Source organism: Microtus pennsylvanicus, chromosome 10 (assembly GCF_037038515.1).
Source record: "Microtus pennsylvanicus isolate mMicPen1 chromosome 10, mMicPen1.hap1, whole genome shotgun sequence".
NCBI classification, from domain to species: Eukaryota; Metazoa; Chordata; class Mammalia; order Rodentia; family Cricetidae; genus Microtus; species Microtus pennsylvanicus.
Window position 1 is genome coordinate 31412747 of NC_134588.1, and position 23267 is coordinate 31436013.

Here is a 23267-nt window from a genome sequence, read left to right on the forward strand (position 1 = left end):
GTTCTTTTGACATGAGACATGATTGCTTCTGACAGCACCAATTCTATTCCAGAGAGAATGTTGAGTATCAAAGACCCTCCACTTGGAGCTTGTTTTCTTCTTGGCAAAACTGGTCTTTGGGCAAGAAACTGACAATGCCTCAACCACTGACAAGTTACATGATATCCGGAAATGAGTAAGCAGAATGGTCAAATCTTGCCAAGACAGGGTAAAATGGTTTTAAAAAATTTCCTGCCTCTGAAAATGGTCTGTCAGTTACATTAGGCCTTAGCCAAAGTTGGTTGCTTCAACATTGAAAAATGAGACTTTGGGTGATTGCTCAAGTAGCTAATTGTCTCATATATTGCTTGCTTTGGAAGCTACTTGATTCTACTTCCTGCCTGCTCAAATAATATTATCTCCCCTCAGGCCTTTGATGGGGTTAAAGATTAGATAGTCATAGTTACTGTCCTCTTATGATCTAGCCAAGCCATTTTCTAGACAAGACTTAGACTCCATAGGATAGAACGTTTATTAAAACATTTAGCATATGTTCCTTGCTTAATATTGTTTATGCTGATTGTAATTCTAATCTTATACTTGATATCTGTTCCTAGTGTATATTGTTTTGTACCGGGCTAGGAACTCTCTTACTTAAACAAAAGGGGGAGGTGCTGCGGGAGCTCCTTCCGCTCCTTCAGCTAATAGCCTTTAAGATACCAGCCCACCGGGGTGTGGTCTCTTATACTTTAAAAAGCAGCAAAGCTGAGTATGTGCTCTCTTCTCTCTCCCCTCCCCTCCCCTCCCCTCCCCTCCCCTCCCCTCCCCTCCCCTCCCCTCCCCTCCCCTCCCCTCCCCTCCCCTCCCCTCCCCTCCCCTCCTCTCTCTCTCTCTCTCTCTCTCTCTCTCTCTCTCCTGGCTCCCTTTCCAGCGGCTAGACTCTCTGTTTCCTCTTTGCGATGAGAGGACTGTTGTCTGGGATGGTGATCTATAAGTTTTTCCCCACAAATAAATAACCCTTTTTATTATCCCTAATTCTTAACTGGTGTGGGACTGTTTTGCGGCTTCATTTCATGATCTTATGGACCTCAAGGAAAGATTGGACTATTTCATTACCTTTTAATTTAGCCTCTTTGGCCTCTCTCATACCCCTATGCTGCCCTTTTCAAAGTTAAATCCTAATTAAAATTTTGATTTGACAGGTTGGTTAATGACAACAAAAAAGCAGAGGGAGATAAAAGTGACTTTTCTGATAACATGACTGTACTAATAACTTTGATTACCTTTTCTCTTTCGGCCATGTTCCTATGAAGCCATCAACGTAAGACATAGATGAAGACCTCCTAATTCCTCCTTCAAATGCAAAAAGAAAAACTCATTGAAACCACACATTTAATATATTTGAGAGTCCATTAAAGGCACTAAAAAGTGGAACCTTAGTAATTAAAACACAGCAAAGTAATTTTTTAAATAAAGTTTTGGAGAGGAATGTGTAGTTTATAGCTAACAACTGACTAGCATGAAAGGCTCTGGGGTTATTCCAATGTACTTCCCTGACAGAGTAAGTATATACATGTAAAGAATTTTGTTACAAACCAAGCAAGCATATATGCACATCCACTAGGGAGTGGCTCATGGCTCTAATACTGGCTAGCACTTGGGAGGCTGAGGCAGGAGGGTTAGTAGTACAAGACTAGTTTGGGTAATACAAATAGACCTCAAAAAAAATAAAAACAGCACAGTGGCGCACGTCTATTCGCTGGACACAGTGGGGCACACCTGCAGCCCCAGCACTCACACAAGTTCATGTTTGGCCACATAAGGAGTTTGAGGCTCGTCTGGGCTGTATAAGGTCTTGTCTCCAAAACAAAACAAAATCAAGCACAGGAGCTACGAAAGCAGCTCCTTGGTACTGCTCCTGCCTAGCATATGATAGCCGAGGCCCTTGGTTAGATCTCTAATACCACAAAAAAAGGGGAAAGCAGGCATGGAGCTACAGACCACCCATCATGTACAGAGCAAACCCGTTTCAGAAAAAGACTAGATATTTATGTTTATTCTCACTCATTTTCCAGTTAGCCTACTTAAAATAGTATTTTCCATTTTCCTCATAGGCCTTTTCAGTACATTACCTGAGGCTGAAGAATGAGCCTGGGGACGCGCATATCTAAAAGGCAAATGATGAGACTATAAACATAGCTCCTTCCCAACACAGAATAAATATAATAAATTCTCTCTTTTTACACACACACACTTTTATAAAAAAGAAATTAAAAAACAAATTAAACCCATTAATTTGCAGTATTTTAGGGAGACCTAAATCTCTAAAACCTTCTGTACAATAAAATCCCACAGAAGACCCTGACAAGCCTCTCAGAACAGTCTGGGTCTCTAGACCTCCAACACCTATGACAGTGAGCCTCATAAAGACACAAGGCGTTCCTGTTACACCTTACCCAACTCTGCCCTGTTTAACTAAACACGGGGGAGCTGAGAACTTCTTTTCTCAGGTGAAAGTGATAATTGGCCCGACTAAGATACTCTCTAACCCGACTAAGATACGGGTTTTCAGCTGCCGTATTCTGCTGGCATCAAGTGAAGTGATACATCCTATCCCCAGTGGACGGAAGTCAGGCAGGAGCTTTGGCTCAATCATACTATGCTTCCACTCATATAAACAGAGACTGAACAAGTCAGCGCAGACTCAGAGGTCAGGATCAATGTTGCGCTTTCACTACTTAATGAAAGCTTAATCAATGAGCTCTCTCTAGAGTGCAAAAATACTGAAGGATTGCCTGTCCAAACCAAATGCTATCTGGGGTCTCTGAATCTTTCTCCTCAGTGTGTGCAGCTTACTCTCTCAGCTTATATGCAGTCACTTGTTAGAACTGTCATTAAGCACAGACAGTTTCTAAGCATGTCTGTGATAGCCCTCCTGAAATATGTTTCACAGCTTATCTTGAATACTAGGAAACTGTTATTAAAACATGTTCATTCTTTTCTTCTTCCCCAAATAATGACTACCACCATTTGGTAAAAGCTGGCTAACTGTCTCATTTTCAAACTCACACATAGGACTTTGGTGTATATACTCCTAAATCAACTTGAGCCAAGGAGGTGAGGCAGCTGCTGGGCCTGCCTGCATTTTACTCATCAGACCTTTATTTTTGGTACAGTAACACCTGTGATGTGACCACACTATTCCCAGGGAGAGGAAAAATGATCAAATCCTTCCTCAGAAGTTCTATGAAGGGGAGATGGCTCAGCGGTTAAGAGCATTGCCTTCTCTTCCAGAGGACCTGGATTCAATTCCCAGCACCCACATGGTAACTCACAACTGTCTGTAACTCCTATTCCAGAGGATCCAAAACCTTCACACAGATACACATGCAGGCAGAACGCCAATGTACATAAATTAAATAAATACGTCATCAAGAAGTTCTATGAAGGATCACAGGGAGACTTACAGAAGGTAGAGGGCCTAGGAGCCTAGGATAACAATAGGCAGTAACTCAAGGGAAAGGATTCAGATAATACCTGGGTTATTAGGGTTCTCCTAGAAAAGAGAAAAAGTAGTCACTGGGCTATCTAAGATAAAAGAGATGAGTCTCCATAGGACCCAAGCTAGTTTTTCCCAGGGTCATAGGGACTGTTCATTTAGATCCTTGTCCTAGTCATGACTGAATAATCGACTCTTGAAGCCTCGCTGTTCACTTTGGAATGGAAGTAGACTGAGTATGGGAATGGTGATCCAGAAGGAAATGGAGTCGCTCAGGACAGCACTGAGGAAATTATATTTAGAAAGCTTCCCTTAGGGGAAATATAAACAGCAGTTCCTTGATTAGTTGCATACACATCCGTCCCTTGCTTCCCTTTCTTAGGTGTGGGAGGTCAGACCCAGGGCCTTGGATATGCTAAGCAAGCGCTCTGTAACTGAGCGATGCCCCAGCACCAGATCCCTAGTACTTCATAACTAATCCTTCTACACTCAATGGTGAGCAGGCACAGAATGGAAACTTAATGAAGTTGCAGTACACTGGAAGCTAAGGCAGGAAAGCTCTCCTTTCACCTTGAAGAGATAGATGCGTTATAGACACCAGGAAGCTCATGAAGGTAGGAAATACGGAGGAAAAGGGGCTGCAAGTTGGCAAACATGTACTTGACAAAAACCTTTTAAATGACAGTGACAGTTTCAGAATGTTTTTATTTTTATGTAATTAGGCCAAGAATACAAAAAGTACTTTAAAGTTTTTACTCATACCTTTAAAAAATGTATTTTTAATAGATCTCCTTGATTTTCCAAAAACCCACAAAGCATAATAACTTTAAACAAAAGAATAAGATAGATTGGCGAGTCTAAAGTTAATATAAACTCCAAGCTGCAATAAATACAAATGAAAAGTCTAAGACTGGGTATAGTGGTGCACACTGTTAATCTCAGTACACAGGAGGCAGGGCAGTGCACTTCTGTGAGTTAGCGATATCCTGGTTTACAGAGAGTCCCACGCTAGCCAGAGCTATACAGTGAGACCCTGTCTGTCCAAAAAAAAAAAAAAAAAAAAAAAAAAAACAAGACATAAGAAGAAAGGGAGAAAGGGAGGAAGGGAGGAAGGGAGGGAGGGAGGAAGGAAGGAAGGAAGGAAGGAAGGAAGGAAGGAAGGAAGGAAGGAAGGAAGGAAGGCAGGCAGGCAGGCAGGCAGGCTGGCTTATAGATTCTGCTTAAATTTTTTTTTTCTGATTGCTAGAAGTGGTGGTGCACGCCTTTAAATCCAGCACTTGGAGAAGGAGGCAGAAGGATCCCTGAGTTCAAGACCAATCTGGTCTACAGAGCGAGTTCCAGGACAGTCAGGGTTACATAGAGAAACCCTGTCCTGAAAACCAAATAAATAAGTTAAAAAATTTAAACTAACAATTGACTTTATCATATACTTGGATCAGCAGTCAGGATTATTCTGATAATTATTAGGACACTCTCTTTCAATTCAGCTCCTTATGTTAAAGATTAAAGCATTCAATAAAGATTCAATATTATATTCAATTGCTACTTCTCTATAACTAGGTATTTAGAAAACAAAACGGTGGTGTGGCGAGGTGATTTGAATGGAAAAGAAAAAGAAAAAAGGCTCTCACTGACCCAGACATTTGAATACTCAGGCCCTAGGTGCTGTCTGAGGAGGGCAGTCTTGCTGGAGGAAGTGTGTCACTGGGATGGGCTTTGAGGCTGAGGCCTTTCCCCCCTGTGCTTTACTTTTCCTGCTTTGTGTTTGCAGTTGGTGATGAGAGCTTTAAGCTTCTTGCTCTGGCTGCCTGCTGCCACACCTCCCCCTGCTGGACCCCCCCTTCTGGAACCACAGCAACAAAAATTAACTAACATAAGTGGGGAAGACCTGTTTCAAAGATTTTTTTTTTTTAATAATAGTAAACTAAAAAATCCAGGACAAGCAAGAAAGGTCAGAAGGTAAAGGTATTTGTTCTCAAGGCTGACGACCTAGTTTGCTCCCAGGAAGAAGCCATCTCAGAAGGAGCAAACTGACCCCTACTAACTGCATCTGACCTCCACATGTGCTCACACATAGATAAATGCAGTGAAAATGTAAATATTCACATATAATTTTAAAAGTTTTCTGAGGTCTAAGAGTCACCTACCAGATTTTTTTTCAGTTATACTATTAAATAAGTCTCAATTATTGGAATAATGCAGCAAAAAATTAATTTTAGGTTTCTTATTTGGAACTTAGAACATTTTCTCCCATTTTCCAGTGTGGTTCATTAAAAACCCATTTATGAAACAGTCATTTCAATATAAATTTCAATTACTTTTAAACTAAAATAGGCCTTAGTAGCATAAGTTATTGCAACTTAATTTATAAATCGAACTACAAAATTAAAAAACCCTCTTACATGTCAAAATATGATTTGATTTCATAGTAATTAACATGGACATGGTAACATCACAGTGGAGTCTACCTTGAGGTAAAGTCGGAACTAGATGAACTATCCATGACGTTTCTTTTGGCAGCATTCAAGACAGGCACTGAGGGCACATCTTTCGCAGGCTCAGCTAGAAAGAACAACACAGCTTCAAATTGTGTGCTCAAATTATTTCTAACACTATGTTAGACATTCTCAGCCACAGTAATCATTTAAATTTTACTTTCTCTCTCCCTCATTACTTATAAAGTAATCATGGCTCTCTCTCGCACACACCCTCCCCCACCAGTGCGTTCTACTGATCAAACCTAGGACCCCAGAACTGCCCTGGTTCTCTTTAAATAACTCCTTCTAACAGAAATGTACCCTTAAATAATTTCCAAAAGTTCAAAATAATTTCTTGATAGACTTTTAAAAATCCAGCCGGGCGATGGTGGTGCACGCCTTTAATCCCAGCACTTGGGAGGCAGAGGCAGGTGGATCTCTGTGAGTTTGAGACCAGCCTGGTCTACAGAGCTTGTGCCAGGACAGGCTCCAAAGCCACAGAGAAACCCTGCCTCGGAAAACCAAAAAAAAAAAAAAAAAATCCACTTAAGGTTAATGGGGGGGGGGGGGTATTCAAATACAGGTATTCAAAATAAGGATAACCTGAGTGCTTAATCTTGTGAAAGTTTTCATAAAATTTTAGACATACCAGATCAGTTTCGGTTTTGGTTTTTATGAAATAGCTGGTAATTTGATAGTTAATTAAAAACGATCAGATCTCTTCACCGGAAACAAAAAAGAACCACTATGTCTTGCTTACATGCTTGTAAGTAATTCTAGAAGAAAGCAACCTGATTTTGACTGATGTTTAATGCAAAAGCTTTGTTACTGTTAAGTGCTGGGCTTCAGATGAAACTGCAAAAACTACAAGTAAAAAGTCACACTAACTGCAAAAATACTGTATAAATATTGGTTACGACAATTATTAAAGGTAAGTGACTTTCACGAATGGCCTTAAGGATCTCAGCTCCTTTCCAGGTACTCTTCATCAGCTACTGCTCGGTGTGGAGAATCTGCTTTAAGTGGTTTGGAGAAATCAGGAGAAATCAAACACAAATTCTCTCACAGTGCAGAATCTTGCCTGAGATCAGCACACTTTATAAAGTAAGATTATACCCACTACAATGATATGCCTTTCTTTTGCTATTATAGCCTGCCCTCCTCTTAGTTCCTAATCTTTTCGTCCTCCTTTTTATCCCTGGGAAGGTTGAACTTAACTACAGTGATTAGAAAAAGGAAATGTAAACCAAGGAAAGCTGCTAAGTAGCTCGGAAACAGAATAATCACATTTTGTACAGGGTGCAGTAGGCACTGTAGCAGGAAGAACTGGCCCCCTATTTTTCCTGGAAGTTCTAAGCTTAGAAGAAATGTAGGAATATGTGTTTTAGACAGTCAGTTTTACATTTGCTATAGAAACAAAACAAAAATTCTTTTTTATTTTATTTTATTATTATTATTTTGCTTTCTGCCAGTAAAGAAGCTTGAACCCAAGGCTATATGCAAGCTAGGCAAGTACTCCACCACCAAGTTGTGTTCCCAGCCATTGCCAGTAACTCAAAGTCTTTCTTTATTCCTAGGGACCTTTACAACAGCCCTCTTATTTCTTGTTCATTTATTGTAATTGTCAGTTTAAAAGATAGATCCACAAAGTGTTTCATGATTTAACAGAATCAAGTTGTTGATAAGGTCAAGTCCTGATGTGACTCGAGTTCGGGTAACATGATATCAAAAACAAAGAATTTAATAGGAAATAGAAACTATGGATAGGAACGAAAGATATACAGCACCCAGTTTATGCTGTAAGTTCCATGCCATAAGATGTCAAATACAGGAACTGTTTTTTCTGTTTCTTGCAGATAATTTGGTACATTAACTATTAAAACATTTAGACTTTAACCAAGGATAATAGCTGGAATCTAAAATAATAAGTTTCTATCTAAAAGAATAACCAGATAAGAAGTATAAACTTCCCATTTTTCTACATTAAAAATAACAAAGACTGGTTACCTCCTTGTGGACGAACAACACGTGGCTGTACAAATGACGGCTTCACAACTTCAAACCACCAAAAGAGTTCCGCCATGAACACCAAATAATTACTCTACATAAGAGAGTTGAGAAAATTAAAAGAAGCCCTAGGTAAAACCAGTCCAAGTGATAAACAAATATGCTTTATTTTCTCAAACACAGATTTGAATTCTACTCATTCACTATTAAAAATATTCACTATGCTTTATTAAGCCTAGAGTAAAAAGCTTAGCACCTGTAAACACACACATTCAGATCTCTGATACTTTGTTTTATAGCAAATCTCCCAGGCATCACTATCTCTAGCTATGCAGAACTCTGAGATAACAAATGTCCTTTTCTTCCAGTGCAAATACAAACAAATGGCATTGAGTTTTTGCCATTAAAAAATGTAAGAATTTTTTTGAAAAGTAATTAAATGTCACTTAAATATTGTATCCACATTTGATAATGCTAAATTCAATAGTAATCCACATGCTGAGTAATATCAAACGCTATGGATTATTATGACTAAAATAATCTATAAATGGATAAAAACATTGTTTTTATTATTTAATGCACCCTTCGAATTTTTAAAACATTAAGAATAGCAATATTTTATTTATACTTGAAAACACAAATAATTCTTTAAATGGCTTAAAGGAATTCTCAAAAGCATACTTCTATAAGACTATACTGGTGTGGGCCAATTCTGTATTCTGTCAATTATGTTTTAAATAAATGCTGTTGGTCAGTAGCCAGACAGAAAGTATAGGCTGGACCATCAGACAGGAAGTAGAGGCAGGGCAAGGAGAACAGGAGTATTCTGGGAAGAAAGAAGCTCTTTCCCCAGTCCTTCCCAGACCATGGAAGAAGCAAGATGTGACCGAAAAAGGTACTGAAGCCATGAGGCTAACATAGATAAGAATAATGGGTTAATATAAGTTACAAGAGTTAATAAGAAGCCTGAGCTAATGGGCCAATCAGTTTTATAACTTATGTAGATGGTCTGTGTGATTCTTTGGGGCTTACTGGCTGTGGGGACTGGGCAGGAAAGAAACCCCAACAAGTAGGCCACCATGTTACACTATACACATAATAAGTAACTTACTTATATACATACATATATGGTTTGGTTTTTGTTGGGGAATACTATTTTGAGGTGTGTTACTTTTGATTATGCTGTGGAACATTTCCTTACTGATGTAAAGATGTGCTGCTTTTGTTTATGCTGCATTTGTTTAACTCTGAAGCTGTGATTGTTTGCCTGTCTAAAAGCACCTGATGGTCCTAATAAAGAGCAAAATTTCCAATAGTGAGACAGGAACAAGGGTACGTGGGGATGGCAAGCAGAGAGTTTAAATAGAAGGAGAACTATGAGTAAGAGGAACAAGAAGAGAGGGCGCTAGAGGTCAGCTACCCAGCCATCCATGGAGTAAGAGTGAAAGAAGAACAAAAGGTCCAGAGGCAAAAGGTAATGGGATAATTTAAGTTAAGAAAAGCTGGTAAGCGGGGTGGTGGTTGTGTGCACCTTTAATCCCAGCACTCAGGAGGCAGAGATAGGCTAATTGTGAGTTCGAGGCCAGCCTGGTCTACAGAGCGAGTTCCAGAACAGCTCCAAAGCTACAGAGAAACCCTGTCTCAGAAAACAAGGAGGAAGGACGAGGAAGGAGAAAGAGGAGGCGGGGGAGGAGAAAAGAGGAAAAAAAGCTGGCAAGAAACACGCTAAGCTAAGGCTGGGTGATTGTAAGAAAGAATAAGACTCCATGTGTTTTATTTAGGAGCTGGGTGGCGGCCCCCCAAAAAGCCAAAAGAGTAAACCATCACACAACATTTTGGCATACCAACATGGGTCCCTATTTCCATGTATGACCTGTGAAAGCTGGGGGGGAAAGTATATGGCTCTCCTTTAAGAGTCTATGCCTGCTGGTGAGCCTTGAGTAGCAGTCTATTAAGTAGGAACAAAAACAAAGTGAAAATGTCTGCCACGGCACAACCATCAGCATCAGCTCAAGAGCTCTACAAGTTCCTGATAACTCAGACCTGGCTGCAAGCTTCAGGCTTGGTTTCCAGGACCTGACCCATGAGTGGGTGGAGCCAGCCTAGAGAACATGCATAAATCAGGGTAGCTTAGCAGTCTAAAGTTTGTTTGGTCAAAAAAAGATTACAGATACGCAGTAAAAGAGGTCCAGACAGAAAAAACTTCTAATAGCTTCCACTGTGTTTTACAGTGTGCGTAGGTTTAAGAAAGAAAATGGTTATAGCAGCTATAGAAAGAAAAAATAGTTTTAAAAAATAAAGTCTTTAAAGAGATGGCAAAAGAAAAAAGGCATGTAAAGATGGAAAATACAGTCTGTATACTATTGTGTTGACTTTTTGCTGAAAAGCAAAGGACAGCTGCTAAGAGACCTGGAATTGAAAGAAGGACTGTGGAAATAAACCAGCCTAGGTACTGTAGGAATGCCTTAACTCTGAAGAAAGTTTAAGGCAGTGTACCTAGGCAGTTCATTTTAAGATGTAGGGTAAAATTCTAGTTTTAAAAGCTATTATGAATTATTTAGGATAATCAAGAAACACAGATCAGTAGTCATCTTTAACAATCAAATTTGTAGATATGCTAGGTATGTTTTCCAGATCATATAGAGATATATTTTAGATAATCTTCAAACCTTTTAAAGAACTGCAGAATATGGCATTTAAAATGTTTTGTTAATTAAGGGCTTTTCATGACAATAAGATACATCTGCTACTGGCATCAAAGAAGCTCCTTGTGGAGTTTGCTTTCAATGTGGTAAGGCTAGCCATATTTGGGCAAGAAGCTGCTCTTGTCTGGACTGTTTGACAATATGTTGGATCAAGTGATCATGCAGGACTCACAGGAAAGTGACCACTGAACTTTGCCAAAACAAGGGCAGGATGGTCCTTTAGGGTTCTTGTTTCACAGAAGAAACTGCCAGACACTCTGCAAGACAGAGGAAAGTGACTGAAAACGGCCAATATAGGCAGGACAGACAGTCTTTCAAATTTCCTGCTCCAGTAAAAAGTCTGCCAGACACTATGGGCCTGTGGGCTGAAGATGGATGACTTGCAAAGGAACTTTGGGTGACTGTCCAGGCAGTTAGGTGTCTGTCATTTCTAGAGTTTTTGGAAGTTGTTTGCAATGCACTGTTTTTTCTATTACTTAAATAATATACCCTTCTGGTTCCTTGATGGAGTTGAAGAATGGATAATATTAGCTGCAGTTTTCCTTAGAAATGATAGAAAGTAAGTTTGGGTATAAAATTTTGGATTTACTAAGATAGGATGGATTATGGAGTATTTTCTTTAAATTTATCAGACACGAATTGGAATTCAGTGCTTTGTGAATGCGATATTTACTTGTTCTTATTGTATACAGTCTTACTAAGTTAAACTTTTAAATTTTGTTTAGAAAGAAAAAAAAGGAGAAATGGAATATTTTCAGGTGTGTTACTTTTATGTATTATACTGTGGAACATTTCTTCAATGATAGAAAGATCTATTGCTTTTGTTTATGTTAATTTGTTTCTTTGCTATCTAAAATACTTGGTCTAATAAAGAGCTGAATGGCCAATAGCAAGGGATGTACAAAAATAGGCGGGGCTGGGAGGCAGAGAGAATAAACAGAAGGAGAACATTAGGGGCCAGCCATGCACGGAGTAAGAGTGAAGGTAGGAGATAAAGAAAGGGAAGGTCTAGAGACAAATAGAGACAAGTGTGTGTGTGTGTGTGTGTGTGTGTGTGTGTGTGTGTGTGTGTGTGTGTGCGCGCGCACTTCATTTGGGAACTGGGTGGCAGGACTTTTATTTTTTCTTTATTTGAGACAATGTTGAACCCTGAACAGTGGAATTACAGATGTGCCCCTACTGTATAAGAATAAGGCCTATATGTTAAAATACACATGAAGAATAATTTCAATTCTAGATATTAAATATATTTCTAAAAGTAGAACTATACAAAACCTGTTTTCCTCATAATGGCTATTATCTCTGGAAATATGGGGTGTTTTCTGATGTCTTGCCTTCTGCTTATCTGTTAATCATCCCATAAGCCACACTTAAAGGCCTAGAAAGGCCAGGCCTATGCTCTTTACTATGTGTGTACTAGAACACAATGAATATTTATTGAAGAAATGTATAAATTGACCCATAATTACAAACGTAAGTCAGCAAAACAGCTGAGCCGTGACAAAGGCACCTCTGGTGTGACATTAACCTCACTGTCATCAAGACTGAGCTGGTGGGGACTGGAGAGATGGCTCAGCAGTTAAGAACACTGGCTGCTCTTCCAAAGGTCCTGAGTTCAATTCCCAGTAACCATATGGTGGGTCACAACCATCTGTAATGAGTTTGGCGCCCTCTTCTGGCGTGAGGCCAGACATGGAGGCCAGACATGGAGGCAGAATGTTGTATACAAAATAAATAAATTAAAAAAAAAAAGACTGAGCTGGGAAGTGCCCAATGAGTAAAGCACTCTCCTGTCTCATTCTGTGCGCACATTTCCAGGGACAGCTAACCTAGCGGAGAAGAACAACCTAGAATGTGGCAGCACCATGGTGGTGGGAGGGCTGGTAGCCCAGAAGGAACCAGCTAGCTCAGGTACTCTCTCTTGTTCACCACGAAGAAAGCTTAGCCCCTCTAGGCCTTCTCCACCAAAGACCAAAAATAACAGAACCAAGATGCCCATGGATCAAAACCTCCGACACTAAGTAGAAATAAATCCTTCCTCATCCTTTGTGATCATTATGACTCACACCTTTGCTTTATAATCTTTACAGTATACCCTAAAACCAAAGGATAAATTTTGTAAGTACTGGTTCTAGGTTCTACTCTGCTAGTACAGTTAACTAGGAGCTGACTTCATCTTTAGAAAAGACATCCCTTAAATGTGCAGTAGTTATCTGTCAGTAGAAAAGGAGTATTTAAGAGACTTGTTAAAAATTGTCCTAATACATCATGGCAAAATCTAACCACAAGATGGCAGAGCAGGAAGAGATAACTTTTCTGGTAACTAAACTGGGGCTTATTTCATTATAAAATTATGATTAAATGACAATAAATTGGTCACATTCCAGAAATGGTACAACAGTAATTTAAAATAATCTTTTCCCAATTTGCTGTGAGACAGAATCTTACTATGTAGCCCTGGCTGGCCCGTAACTCACTATGTAGATCAGATTGGCTGGTAACTGAGATTAGCTTCTTTACTACCTGAGTGCTGGGGATAAAGGTGTGCCTCGCCATACCTGACCTATATGTAGCATGTATCTGCACATAGGTTTGTGTATGTGAGCACAAATGCCTGTGGAAACCAGGAAGTGGTGTTGGAGAAGTTAGAGGCAGCTGTGAACCACCTAACATGGGTACCAGGAACTGAACTCGGGTCCTCTGGAAGAGCAGTACAGGCTTTTAACCTCTGAGCTAGATCTCCAACTCCCACCTCTTTTAGTCAAGAAGGTCAGATACATATTTAAACAGTGTAAACAACAAAGAATATATAGAATGGAGAAGTCTAGTAAATTTTAACACCTTCTCCCATATCTAGCACCACACTAAGAAGAAATTACTTTTATATTTATCCCAAAGATTCCTTTTCTGAGTCTATATAAAAATATCCCTCAGCATCTATCTGCAGTTGGTTCTAGGGCCCCACATGGAGCGACAAAATTAATAGTTACAATAGCCAAATTACTTAAGTGATCTACAGATTCAATGTAATCCTCAAAGTTCAATGACATTCTTTACAGAACTAGAAAAACCAATCCTGAAGAGCCAAAGTAATCCTGAGCAAAAAGAGCATTTGACATCTGACTTAAGAATCTATCAAAGAGGCTAAAGATGGCTCAGTGGGGTACAGTGGACCTAAGGCTGGATCCCCAGCATCTACATAAAAGCTAGGTGTGGCAGTCCTTATCTTAACCTCACATTCACAAACATCCCAACACAAACACACACATACGCACGCATGCACGCACGCGCACACACCAAAGTGCTTCATTTGGTTCTCTAACTAAAAATTCTTCATTGAAATGAAGCTTCATTACTGTTTTGGTTTGCTGTTTATTTGCCAGGTGTTTCATCATGTCCCCAGGCATGAATTCAACTCATGCTTTGCCATCAGTTTCTAGAACACTAGGATTACTGGCATACACTCAAACCCAGCCTTAAAGGATGACTCTCACCTTCTGTTAACATTTACCTATGATCAAAAACCATTTAATGGTTCATAATCTACTCTGTCCACACCAAGACAACACATCAATTTTACATAAAACTTTGTGTTTGCCTTCACAATCTAAAAGACTTGAAACTAGCAATGGATACTTTAAAGAGAAAAAAAAATCAACCCAAGTTCTTTACTGATAAAGTTAATTTGTAAGTATTTATATTCATTTATTTTTGGAGACAGGCTTTGCTATAGCTCCACTGGCCTCAGACCCATTACAAAGTTCAAGCTGGCCATGACCTCCTGATCTTCCTGCCCCCACCTTTCTATTGCTAGTACTTGAGATTCAACTTGGGCCCTTGTACATGACGGGTACTACTGCACCATTGAGATACACCCCAGTTTGGTGCTACGATTTTTAAACTTTATCAAAAGGCAAAAAAAAAAAAAAAAGAAAGAAAAAGATTTGATTTACCTTTATGGATGAAGCAGCATAAAGCATATCTTCCAAGCTGAAATGGCAGCAATGGTTTAAGTATTCTTGGCAAAATTCCTGAATCAGCTGTAGATTATACAAGCTATCGGCCAAAGACATGGTTTCTTTCAAACAAATATCTTCAAATAGAAAAGGGGATGACTTTGGGTTAAATATGAACACTTCATAACTACTGACAGTACAAATACACAATTATGTAAAACTGTTTAGCAAACATGTACTTATAAATAATAGCCACTAGACAAAAAGTTCTCAATTTTTTCTCAGAATTATACGTAAATGTTTTTTTAAAAAAATCCTTCATTAGTTATGAAATGCTGTTGATTTAAATATTTTTGCCATCTATCCACAGTTCAGAGATATATCCCTGGAACACACTTACCCTCTAATCGGACAACACCAGGGCAGTAAAAATGAATAAGGGCAGCTAATGCACAGCCGTCTGTACCATCCTTCAACAGATTTTCTACCAATGGAATGCAAGGCAGTTGTTTAAGCAATGTTTGTTCCTTCCTGTAACGAGCCTACAATATAAAGAGATCTAAATAAATACTAAACAATGCAAAGAAAGCAAACATAAAATCCCACAGAATTGTAGTTATAGTTCTTAATAATATTAAGGAACTATAAATCAGGAGAAACAAGAAATACCAACTACTCACCTTTTAGCAATAATACTATATACCAAGGTTAAATTTACAGCAACAATACTAATTCAAATCAGATGCAATATAACATTTTAACAATGATATCAAATGGCATTTAGTTTATAGTAGTTACACAATCACAAAACAGATCTGAACACTACATTCAAATCAGTTCTGTTCATTTACTGATTAAAATTTTATTTACTATTAGACTTAATCAAGACTAAAGTTCCTACACAAAAAGATAGCTTTTGAAGAGCAAAGGAATCATTTGAGCAGAAATAATTTTAAGAACTATCAAAATTGGAGAGGAGCGGCTAGCTAGTCCTATCAACAAAGGGGATCTGGAGTCAAGAAACAGCACCAAAGCATTCTGCTCCATCATCTGAACATCGGGGTACACGCACCAGACTTTGAACCAGGAACAGGGCCAAGTGGAAGAATCCTGCTCCCCTCAGAAAAACAAAACTTGGATTTCTAAAAATAACTTGATGTGACTGGATAAAAATGTTAAGACAGAGGCCAGTGTGGTGCCGGCAGTAGAGTGCACAGCTTTAATCCCAGCACTTGGGAGGCAGAAGCAGGCGGATCTCTGTAAGCTGGAGGCCAGCCTGGTCTACAGAGCGAGTTCTAAGACAGCTACGACTACACTGAGAAACGTTGTCTCTAAAATCAAAATAATAAAATAAAAATACAAATGTTAAGACAGACCTCTAAGAATGAAAACTGCTGTAAAAAGTTAAGAGAAAAACTCTGAAGCCAATTACCTGCACTTACATCCTGGTTCTGCCATTTATTAGCTGTGACTTTGGACAAGTTACTTAAACTCTCATTTCTCATTTTCCTTATCTGTAAAACGGGGATAGTAACACCTACTTCACAGTACCACTGGGAGATTTAAAAAGATGCTGGGCACACAGAAGCAGTCACTGCAGGCTAGCTGTCATTTGCTGGAAGCTCCACTACAGGCAAGACAAATAACGCTTATGATTCGCTGACGGCACATAAAGCCTTTTATTGGCAAAATGTACGATTACAGAGGCTATTACTATTTAGAAGTCATTTTAAAAAGATTTATTTTGTGCATATGGGTGTTCTGCCTGCATGTAAATATGTACACCATATGTATGCTTGCTCTCTGTGGGAGCCAGAAAAGGGTTATATCCCTTGGTACTTGAGTTACAGAAGGTTGTGAGCCAGCATGTGGGTTCAGGGAGTTGAACATGGTTCCTATGCAAAAGTAGTAAGTTCTCTTAACTGCTGAGCCATCTCTCCAGTTGTAGGTGTCAGTTTTACAAGAGAACAATTTAAATATTTTCTTCCAAGTCTATCTAAACTCTCACCTCTGCAATTTATAAATTAAAATATAATTGTGAAAAATACTTGAGGCTAAAAACAGAAAATTTCAAATTTATTGAACAAAGCACTTAATACACGAAGGTGCATTAAATTTTTTTAAATGACATCCTCCAGAAAACATATGCACCAGTGAAGAAAAAGGTATTTATTTCTGCTTCTCTTTCCCTCAATCCCGACTGACAAGAATCATGGAACATGTTTTCCTCTTGAAAAGAAATATTTGGAGGAGTGCAAGGCAGACATTATAACTTTCCCTACATTCAGAAAATAATACATGTACAATTTTTTTTTATATGGATTATACTTTCCCTTCCTGTTCTCTTTTTGGGGAGAGGGGGCGTGTCAGTACAGCTTACACTGTACAGATCTCAGTCCTCTGGCCTCGGCTTCTGAATGCTGCTGTTGTTAGGCGTCTTGCATAGCCTAATTGAGACTCTTTGATCACTGACTTTTACAATGGCCCTAAAAAATTGAATTTTGTTGCTGAGAAATAATTTAGAAGAGAGGGAAGAGAAGAGAAGAAGAAAGAAAATCACCCAGTGGTAAGCTCACTTTCCAGGTAGGGAGCACTGCTCCATACCCATCTTCTTTGCTCTGACCTCCAAGCAGGAGAGCTGGACTGAACCAGCTTAGCATCACCAGCAAAACTGGTTTCATTTATTCTACTCCCTTTGTCAATTAGCACTTATGGATAAGGAGTGTGTGTGTATACACTCACAGTAACAATGACTGTCTAAGGTTTAGACAATTATGAGGAGCAAATCAAAGCATTTTACTAAAGACTATATCCTGTAAAAATCCACTGAGCAAATAAACTTTAACATGAGGTTTGTACAGTTCCCAGATAAGTTATCTACAGTCTGTGAGCTATAGGGAATCCTTTTCTTTCTCTTTCTCTCTCTCTCCTTCCCTCCCTCCTTTCCTTCCTTTTTTTTTCCCCCTGGTTTTAACTGCCCATTCTTAATCCTGAGATATCGATCATCAGGTGAAATCAGAGTTTCACAGTTTAGGTACAATACTGGTGAGGACACATAAGCTTCTGATTTTTCAAATAGTGAAGTGCTATCTTCAATTAAGGTATAAAGAAAACAATTCTGCGAAAAATAATTCAAACATGCAGACAACTTACACATGGGATTATTCAAATTCACTTTTAGGAAAACTGTTAATAGCAGAAAGATTTGTACCTATGGGTTGTTTTACCTACTGGCATTACTAATAATGGTTTGTGAATGATGTGATAAGCAAAGGTGTTTATGCTTTAATTTTCCATTTTATATGATGGAAGTATATTAAACCTAATCTCTCTACTCGATGACAAACAAATTTGTATGAGGTAGTGATAGCACAATCTATAAACAATTCCACCAATACCATCACAATTATGGAGAGAAAAGTGAAGTAGTGAGGAAAACTTACTGGAACCAGTTTCCAAAACCATTTGGAAGGAGACTTCAGAGGAAGCAGCGGAGGGAGAAAAGACAGAGCAGGAGGTGAAGGAAAAGTCATCAGAATCATCCATAGCAGGCTACAGAGGGCTCCTGACAGTGGGCTCTCCAGTCACAGTGCTCACGTGTCCTATGACTGACACTTCAGTTAAAGCTCACGAATCCCTAACACCAAGACCAGCGCCATCTCCTCTCCTTTGCTCTCCCCAAACAGAATCACATTTTAGGACACAGAGTATTTTAGCAACAAAGAGTTCTAGTTCAGAGATTCAGAATCACATATTGCACCTACAAATAAATAAATATATCCATATTATTAAGGTAAAAAGAATGTAAGGTTAGATTCTTAGATACTGGGAGACTAACTGGAAGAAAGGAATAGTCTTTCTGAAGGGGGAAAACCACTCCAATAACAGAAGCCTAAAGTAAAGAGCAATGTAGCTGAAGTGCCGGGGAATCTAACGGCTAATAATTTTTGCTATCTAAGGGCGTTCTACAGAATATCATTTTTTATCCTTTAAAACCTAAATTCAGTAAGCCTCTAATGTCAGTAGAAATCAATCACTAGTGGTTACTTCGCATTTCCTAGAACAGTTCTCGCATCTCTAGAATGTATGCGCACCCATCATAACCACTCCACACTGCAGTGTGTACCTTTTGACCTCCTGCAGCTTCGGCCGTGTGATGCTCTTTAGACTTTTGTTCTTGTTCCATTATGTCTTTCAAGTGTTCATTCACCTTAAAATATACATATATAAAAAAATCAATGTGAATTTGCATTAAAATACAGCAACAAAATCACATGGTTAGATGACTAATATCAAGTACAAGTAACAGACAAATAAAATGTCATTTTTAACTAGAAAATAGTAACTTTATTTAAAACTCTAACATCAGCTCCATAAATTAACAGTACACGTTGAGCATCTTTTTGCTAGAAATTGGAATGTTCTAGTTCTAGTAAAAGCTTAGTATACTTGTAACATGCATTATACTACTAGGTATTCAACACACAAAGCCCATCTGAGATAATAATTACAAGTTCTGTACAAAACATAAAAAGCAAGGCTGGAGTACATATACAGCTCAATGAGAGAGCATGAGGCAGCACGTGTGAGAACCTGTGTTCAACCCACAGCACCAAATACATACATTTATGCATGCATGCACTGCATGCATGTAAAAACCTGGTAAAGATAAACAAAGGCAGGGGAAAGAAGGAAAGACTCCGGAAGAAAGTGAACACAGCGGACTCCATTTCATTTCATTTTAACTGACTTGACATAGCCTATGATCACCTGGAAAGAGTTCCAATGAATGACACTGGGTTGGCCTGAGGACATGTCTTCGGGAGACTGTCTAGTTGCTGCACCACTGGCAGGAGCAGGGAGGTGGTGTGGTGGGAAAGTGTTTGTGTGGGTGTGGGTGTTTGTGTGTGTAATGAAATGTGTAAGAGTGGGGACAGCAAGTTGAACACAAGCAAGCAAGCAGCATTCATTTATTTCTCCATGCTCTTGATTTTGAGTTTGATGTGACTGCCCCACAATGATGCCAGGTTATTTTATCATAGCGACAGAACTAAAACAGGTCGTGTGGTCTCCCCACAGCTGACACAGAGAAGAGTGATTAGAACTTAAGCAGAAACATAGTCTCACTGGCTTGAAGAATCAAAGAGAAATCTGACATTAATTATCAGATTAGCTCTATGTGAAGAGCATCCTGGGAAGGATGAGATCACAGTTAAGGAAGACCAACTAATGCTATGACCCTTTAGTACAGTTCCTCAAGTTGTGGTGAGCCCCAACCTAACAGTTTTTGTTGCTACTTCAAAAGTGTAATTTTCTGCATGGACAGGCTTTGTGGGAGCCCAGTCTGTTTGGATGCTCACCTTTCTGGACCTGGGGGAAACAGGGAGGACCTTGGACTTCCTATAGGGTAGGGAACCCTGACTGCTCCTTGGACTGCAGAGGGAGGGGGAGGGGGAGTGGAAGGAGGGGAGGGAAGTGGGAGGAGGGAAGGAGGTGGAAATTTGCAATAAAAAATAAATTAAAAAAAACAAAACAAAAAACAAAAGTGTAATTTTGCTACTGTAATGAGTCATAATGTAAGTATCTGATATGCAACCCCCAAAGAGTTGAGAACCACTGGTCTACCTATAATTTAGTCTCAAAATTTTGGCTACACTTTGGACTATATATGCTTTAAAAAGAAACCACAGACCAAAGGGAAAAAACACCTACTGGGAGGCCAAAGAAGTGCCACTGGAGGAAAGTCTGGTGTTTAGATTCCATCAAATAAAGGAAAGCTTTAGTAACTACCTCAGATTCTCCAAAGACACTTCAGCACGATAGCTTGTGCTTTAAAAGATGGCTGAGTTGAAATGTATGCACTGGATCTGTCAGAAGGGAGACCCTAAACTGACCAAGAGGAGCAATTTCAGAGTATGAATGAAGATGAGACAGCAGACAGAGGGCTGACCAATTAGGGAAGTAACACTTCGGGGAGTGTTCAAAGAATCAAATGAGGCTGTAGGTGGATGGAGAAACACGAGCACAAGCTCCAGTGAGGACAACTCAGCTGGGAAGGAGAATGAGAAGTCACAGCCCAGTTAAGAAGGAACAGCAGGAAGATCACAGATCAGCACCGGCAGCACCTCCTGCTCCACACAGACCTACCCTGCAGTTTAACAAGTTCCCATATGAAATTACAAAACGAGGCAGAGGGACCAAGACCATGAAAAAGGGTGAAGGAATTTCTAGGGAGCACTTCTCAAACTGTGGGGTCATACTGCAGGTTTTTACATGGAGAACCACTGTTCTAGAGCAACAGGTTTTGGGGTGCTCCCTCTGAGGGAGGGGTATGCTTTCCATCTAAACTAGGGAAAAGAAGACAGTGAGAAGCAGAAAGGCAAACAGATTCAATAGTGAGAAGAGAAAACAATTCTAACCTGATGGATTGCCCCTAAGTAGATGAGGTCAGCCAACTTAGCTGCAGCTCAAAGTAACAGGGAAAACTAGCAATGGATGAAGACTAGAGAAGATGAAACAGTCTCTAAGTGTGGGGAAGCAGACTTCTAAGGGTCCGTCATGGACAGGCAACTGTGTGGCTGTGCTCACCTGCAGTTCTAAACTTGAAACTGCACCAGCTTTCCTGTGTCAGTTCCTCTAGTAACATCTGGCAGAGACCAGATGTTAACCAAGCTCAATCACCTGAGTCTTGGTCAAGGGCTGCAGAAATGGCAGTGAAGAGCACTTACTGCCCCCACAGAGGACATGGGTTCAGTTCCCAGCAACCACATGCTGGCTCACAACCCTCTAAAATTTCAGTTCCAGGGGAATTCAGTATTTTCTTCTGGACCCTTTGGGCACTAGACACACATGTACCACCACATAAACTCATAAAGGAAAACATATGCAAAATAAAGACAAGCAGATCTTTAAAAAATGCTAATGTATTAAGTCAAATAAAAAATTGGAAAATCTCAGCAACAGAATGGATCGAGGAGAGGTCAGTATCTGAGCTTGAAGACATAGTAAAGGAACTGGAACAACCTAAAGAGGACACGAAGGTATATAAGAATTTCAAGACATATGTGACACTCTGAAACAAACTTTTGGGCTAAGGTATAGAAGAAAACCTTCACATTCTAAAGGCATAGACATTTTCAAAACAACCATAAAAGGTAATCTCCCAGAGCTGGCAAGGAGGAGACATCGAGGACACTATCAGGCGTATCACTGCTGTGACGAAACACCACCATGACCGAAGCAACTGGGGGAGAAAGTGCTTATTTGGCTTCCGCTTCCATCACTGTTCATCATGGAAAGAGGTCAGGGCAGAAATTCAATCAGGGCAGGAATGTGGAGGCAGGAACTGATGCAAAGGCCACGGAGGGGTCCTGCTTGCTGGCTTGCTCCCCATGGCTTAGTCTGCTTTATTACAGAACACAGGACCACAGCCCAGGGGTGACACCACCCACATGGCCTCCCACATCAATCACAAATTAAGAATACGCCTCACAGACCTGCCTGCAGCCTGATCTTAGGGAAGCATTTTCTCAACTGAGGCTCTTTTCTCTCAGAAGATCTAATAGCAGAGAGATTGAAGCAGTAATTAAAAATATCCCAAATTTAAAATTTTAACAAGTCCAGACCCAGGTGGATTCACTGGTAATATTACCAAACTCTCAAAGAAGAACTAAACCCAACACTTCTCATACTAATCCGTAAAAATAGAAAAGGAAGAAACAGGGCTAAACTCCTTTTACAAAGCTGATATTACTCTGACGCTCAAAACATTCCAAAAGTGGCAACAACAACAAAATTACAGACCAAACTCCCCGATGAATATCGCTCCAAAAATTCCCAATAAAATATTTGCAAACCAGGCTCCAGAACACACCAAAAGTTCACTAACTGCCAGGCGGTGGTGGCGCGGGCCCTTAATTCTAGGCAGAGGCAGGCGGACCTCTTCAAGTTCAAGGCCAGACCGGCCAGACCAGCCTGACCTACAGAGTTATAGGATGGGCTCCAAAGCTACACTACAGATATTCTGCCTCAAAAAGGCAAAAACAAAACAAAAAATTATTAACCATGATTAAATAGGCTTTATTCCAAAGATGTATGGATAGTTCAATACAAGTAAATTAATAAATGTTATAAATGCATATATGGACTTAAGGACAGAATCACATGATTATCTCCACAGGCACAGGAAGAACTTCTGAGGAAACCCATTAAGTCATACAGAGGGGACTGGAGAGAGATGGCTATGAACTGAACAGAGTTCTCAAAAGAAAAAATGTAAATGGCTAATAAACATTTTTAAAGGTGTTCAACATTGTTAGCTATGTACTAGCCATGACCTCCATGTGGTGATCAGAGGACAGCTTTCTAGAGTTATTTCTCTCCTTCTACACAAGCATTTACTGAAATAATGCAGCTTCCCTTAGAGCCGATAGCCACAGGCTTTTGACTGAGTTTACAGTATCAGGCACAAATTCCTTTCTGTGAGCAGGCCTCAAATCCAGTCTGGGAGTGGTTTTGTTAGCCCTGTAACTGTCAGGCCACTACTGTACTGGTGGGCATACTTGCCTAGCTGAACATATTATAGCACACACAGTCCAGCAGTGGGTAAGACCATCACATGTCAAACTGCCTTGTAAATACTTGT

At 39.7% G+C, this 23267-nt stretch overlaps 1 protein-coding gene across 5 annotated transcripts in view; it reads right to left on the minus strand.

The window, feature by feature from the left end:
• Camsap2 (calmodulin regulated spectrin associated protein family member 2) overlaps nucleotides 1-23267 on the minus strand; it is an 83388-nt gene that overhangs the window by 15915 nt on the left and 44206 nt on the right. For 3 of the 5 annotated variants that reach the window (XM_075988104.1, XM_075988100.1, XM_075988099.1), the window contains 8 exons: nucleotides 18750-18833; nucleotides 18067-18099; nucleotides 15024-15165; nucleotides 14621-14760; nucleotides 7963-8056; nucleotides 5947-6040; nucleotides 2112-2146; nucleotides 1263-1332 (listed from right to left, as the gene is read on the minus strand). In XM_075988104.1, the coding sequence (XP_075844219.1) occupies nucleotides 1263-1332; nucleotides 2112-2146; nucleotides 5947-6040; nucleotides 7963-8056; nucleotides 14621-14760; nucleotides 15024-15165; nucleotides 18067-18099; nucleotides 18750-18833 (692 nt within the window). The remainder of the gene's footprint in view (nucleotides 1-1262; nucleotides 1333-2111; nucleotides 2147-5946; nucleotides 6041-7962; nucleotides 8057-14620; nucleotides 14761-15023; nucleotides 15166-18066; nucleotides 18100-18749; nucleotides 18834-23267) is intronic. The other 2 variants (XM_075988103.1, XM_075988101.1) reach the window with 1 other exon arrangement.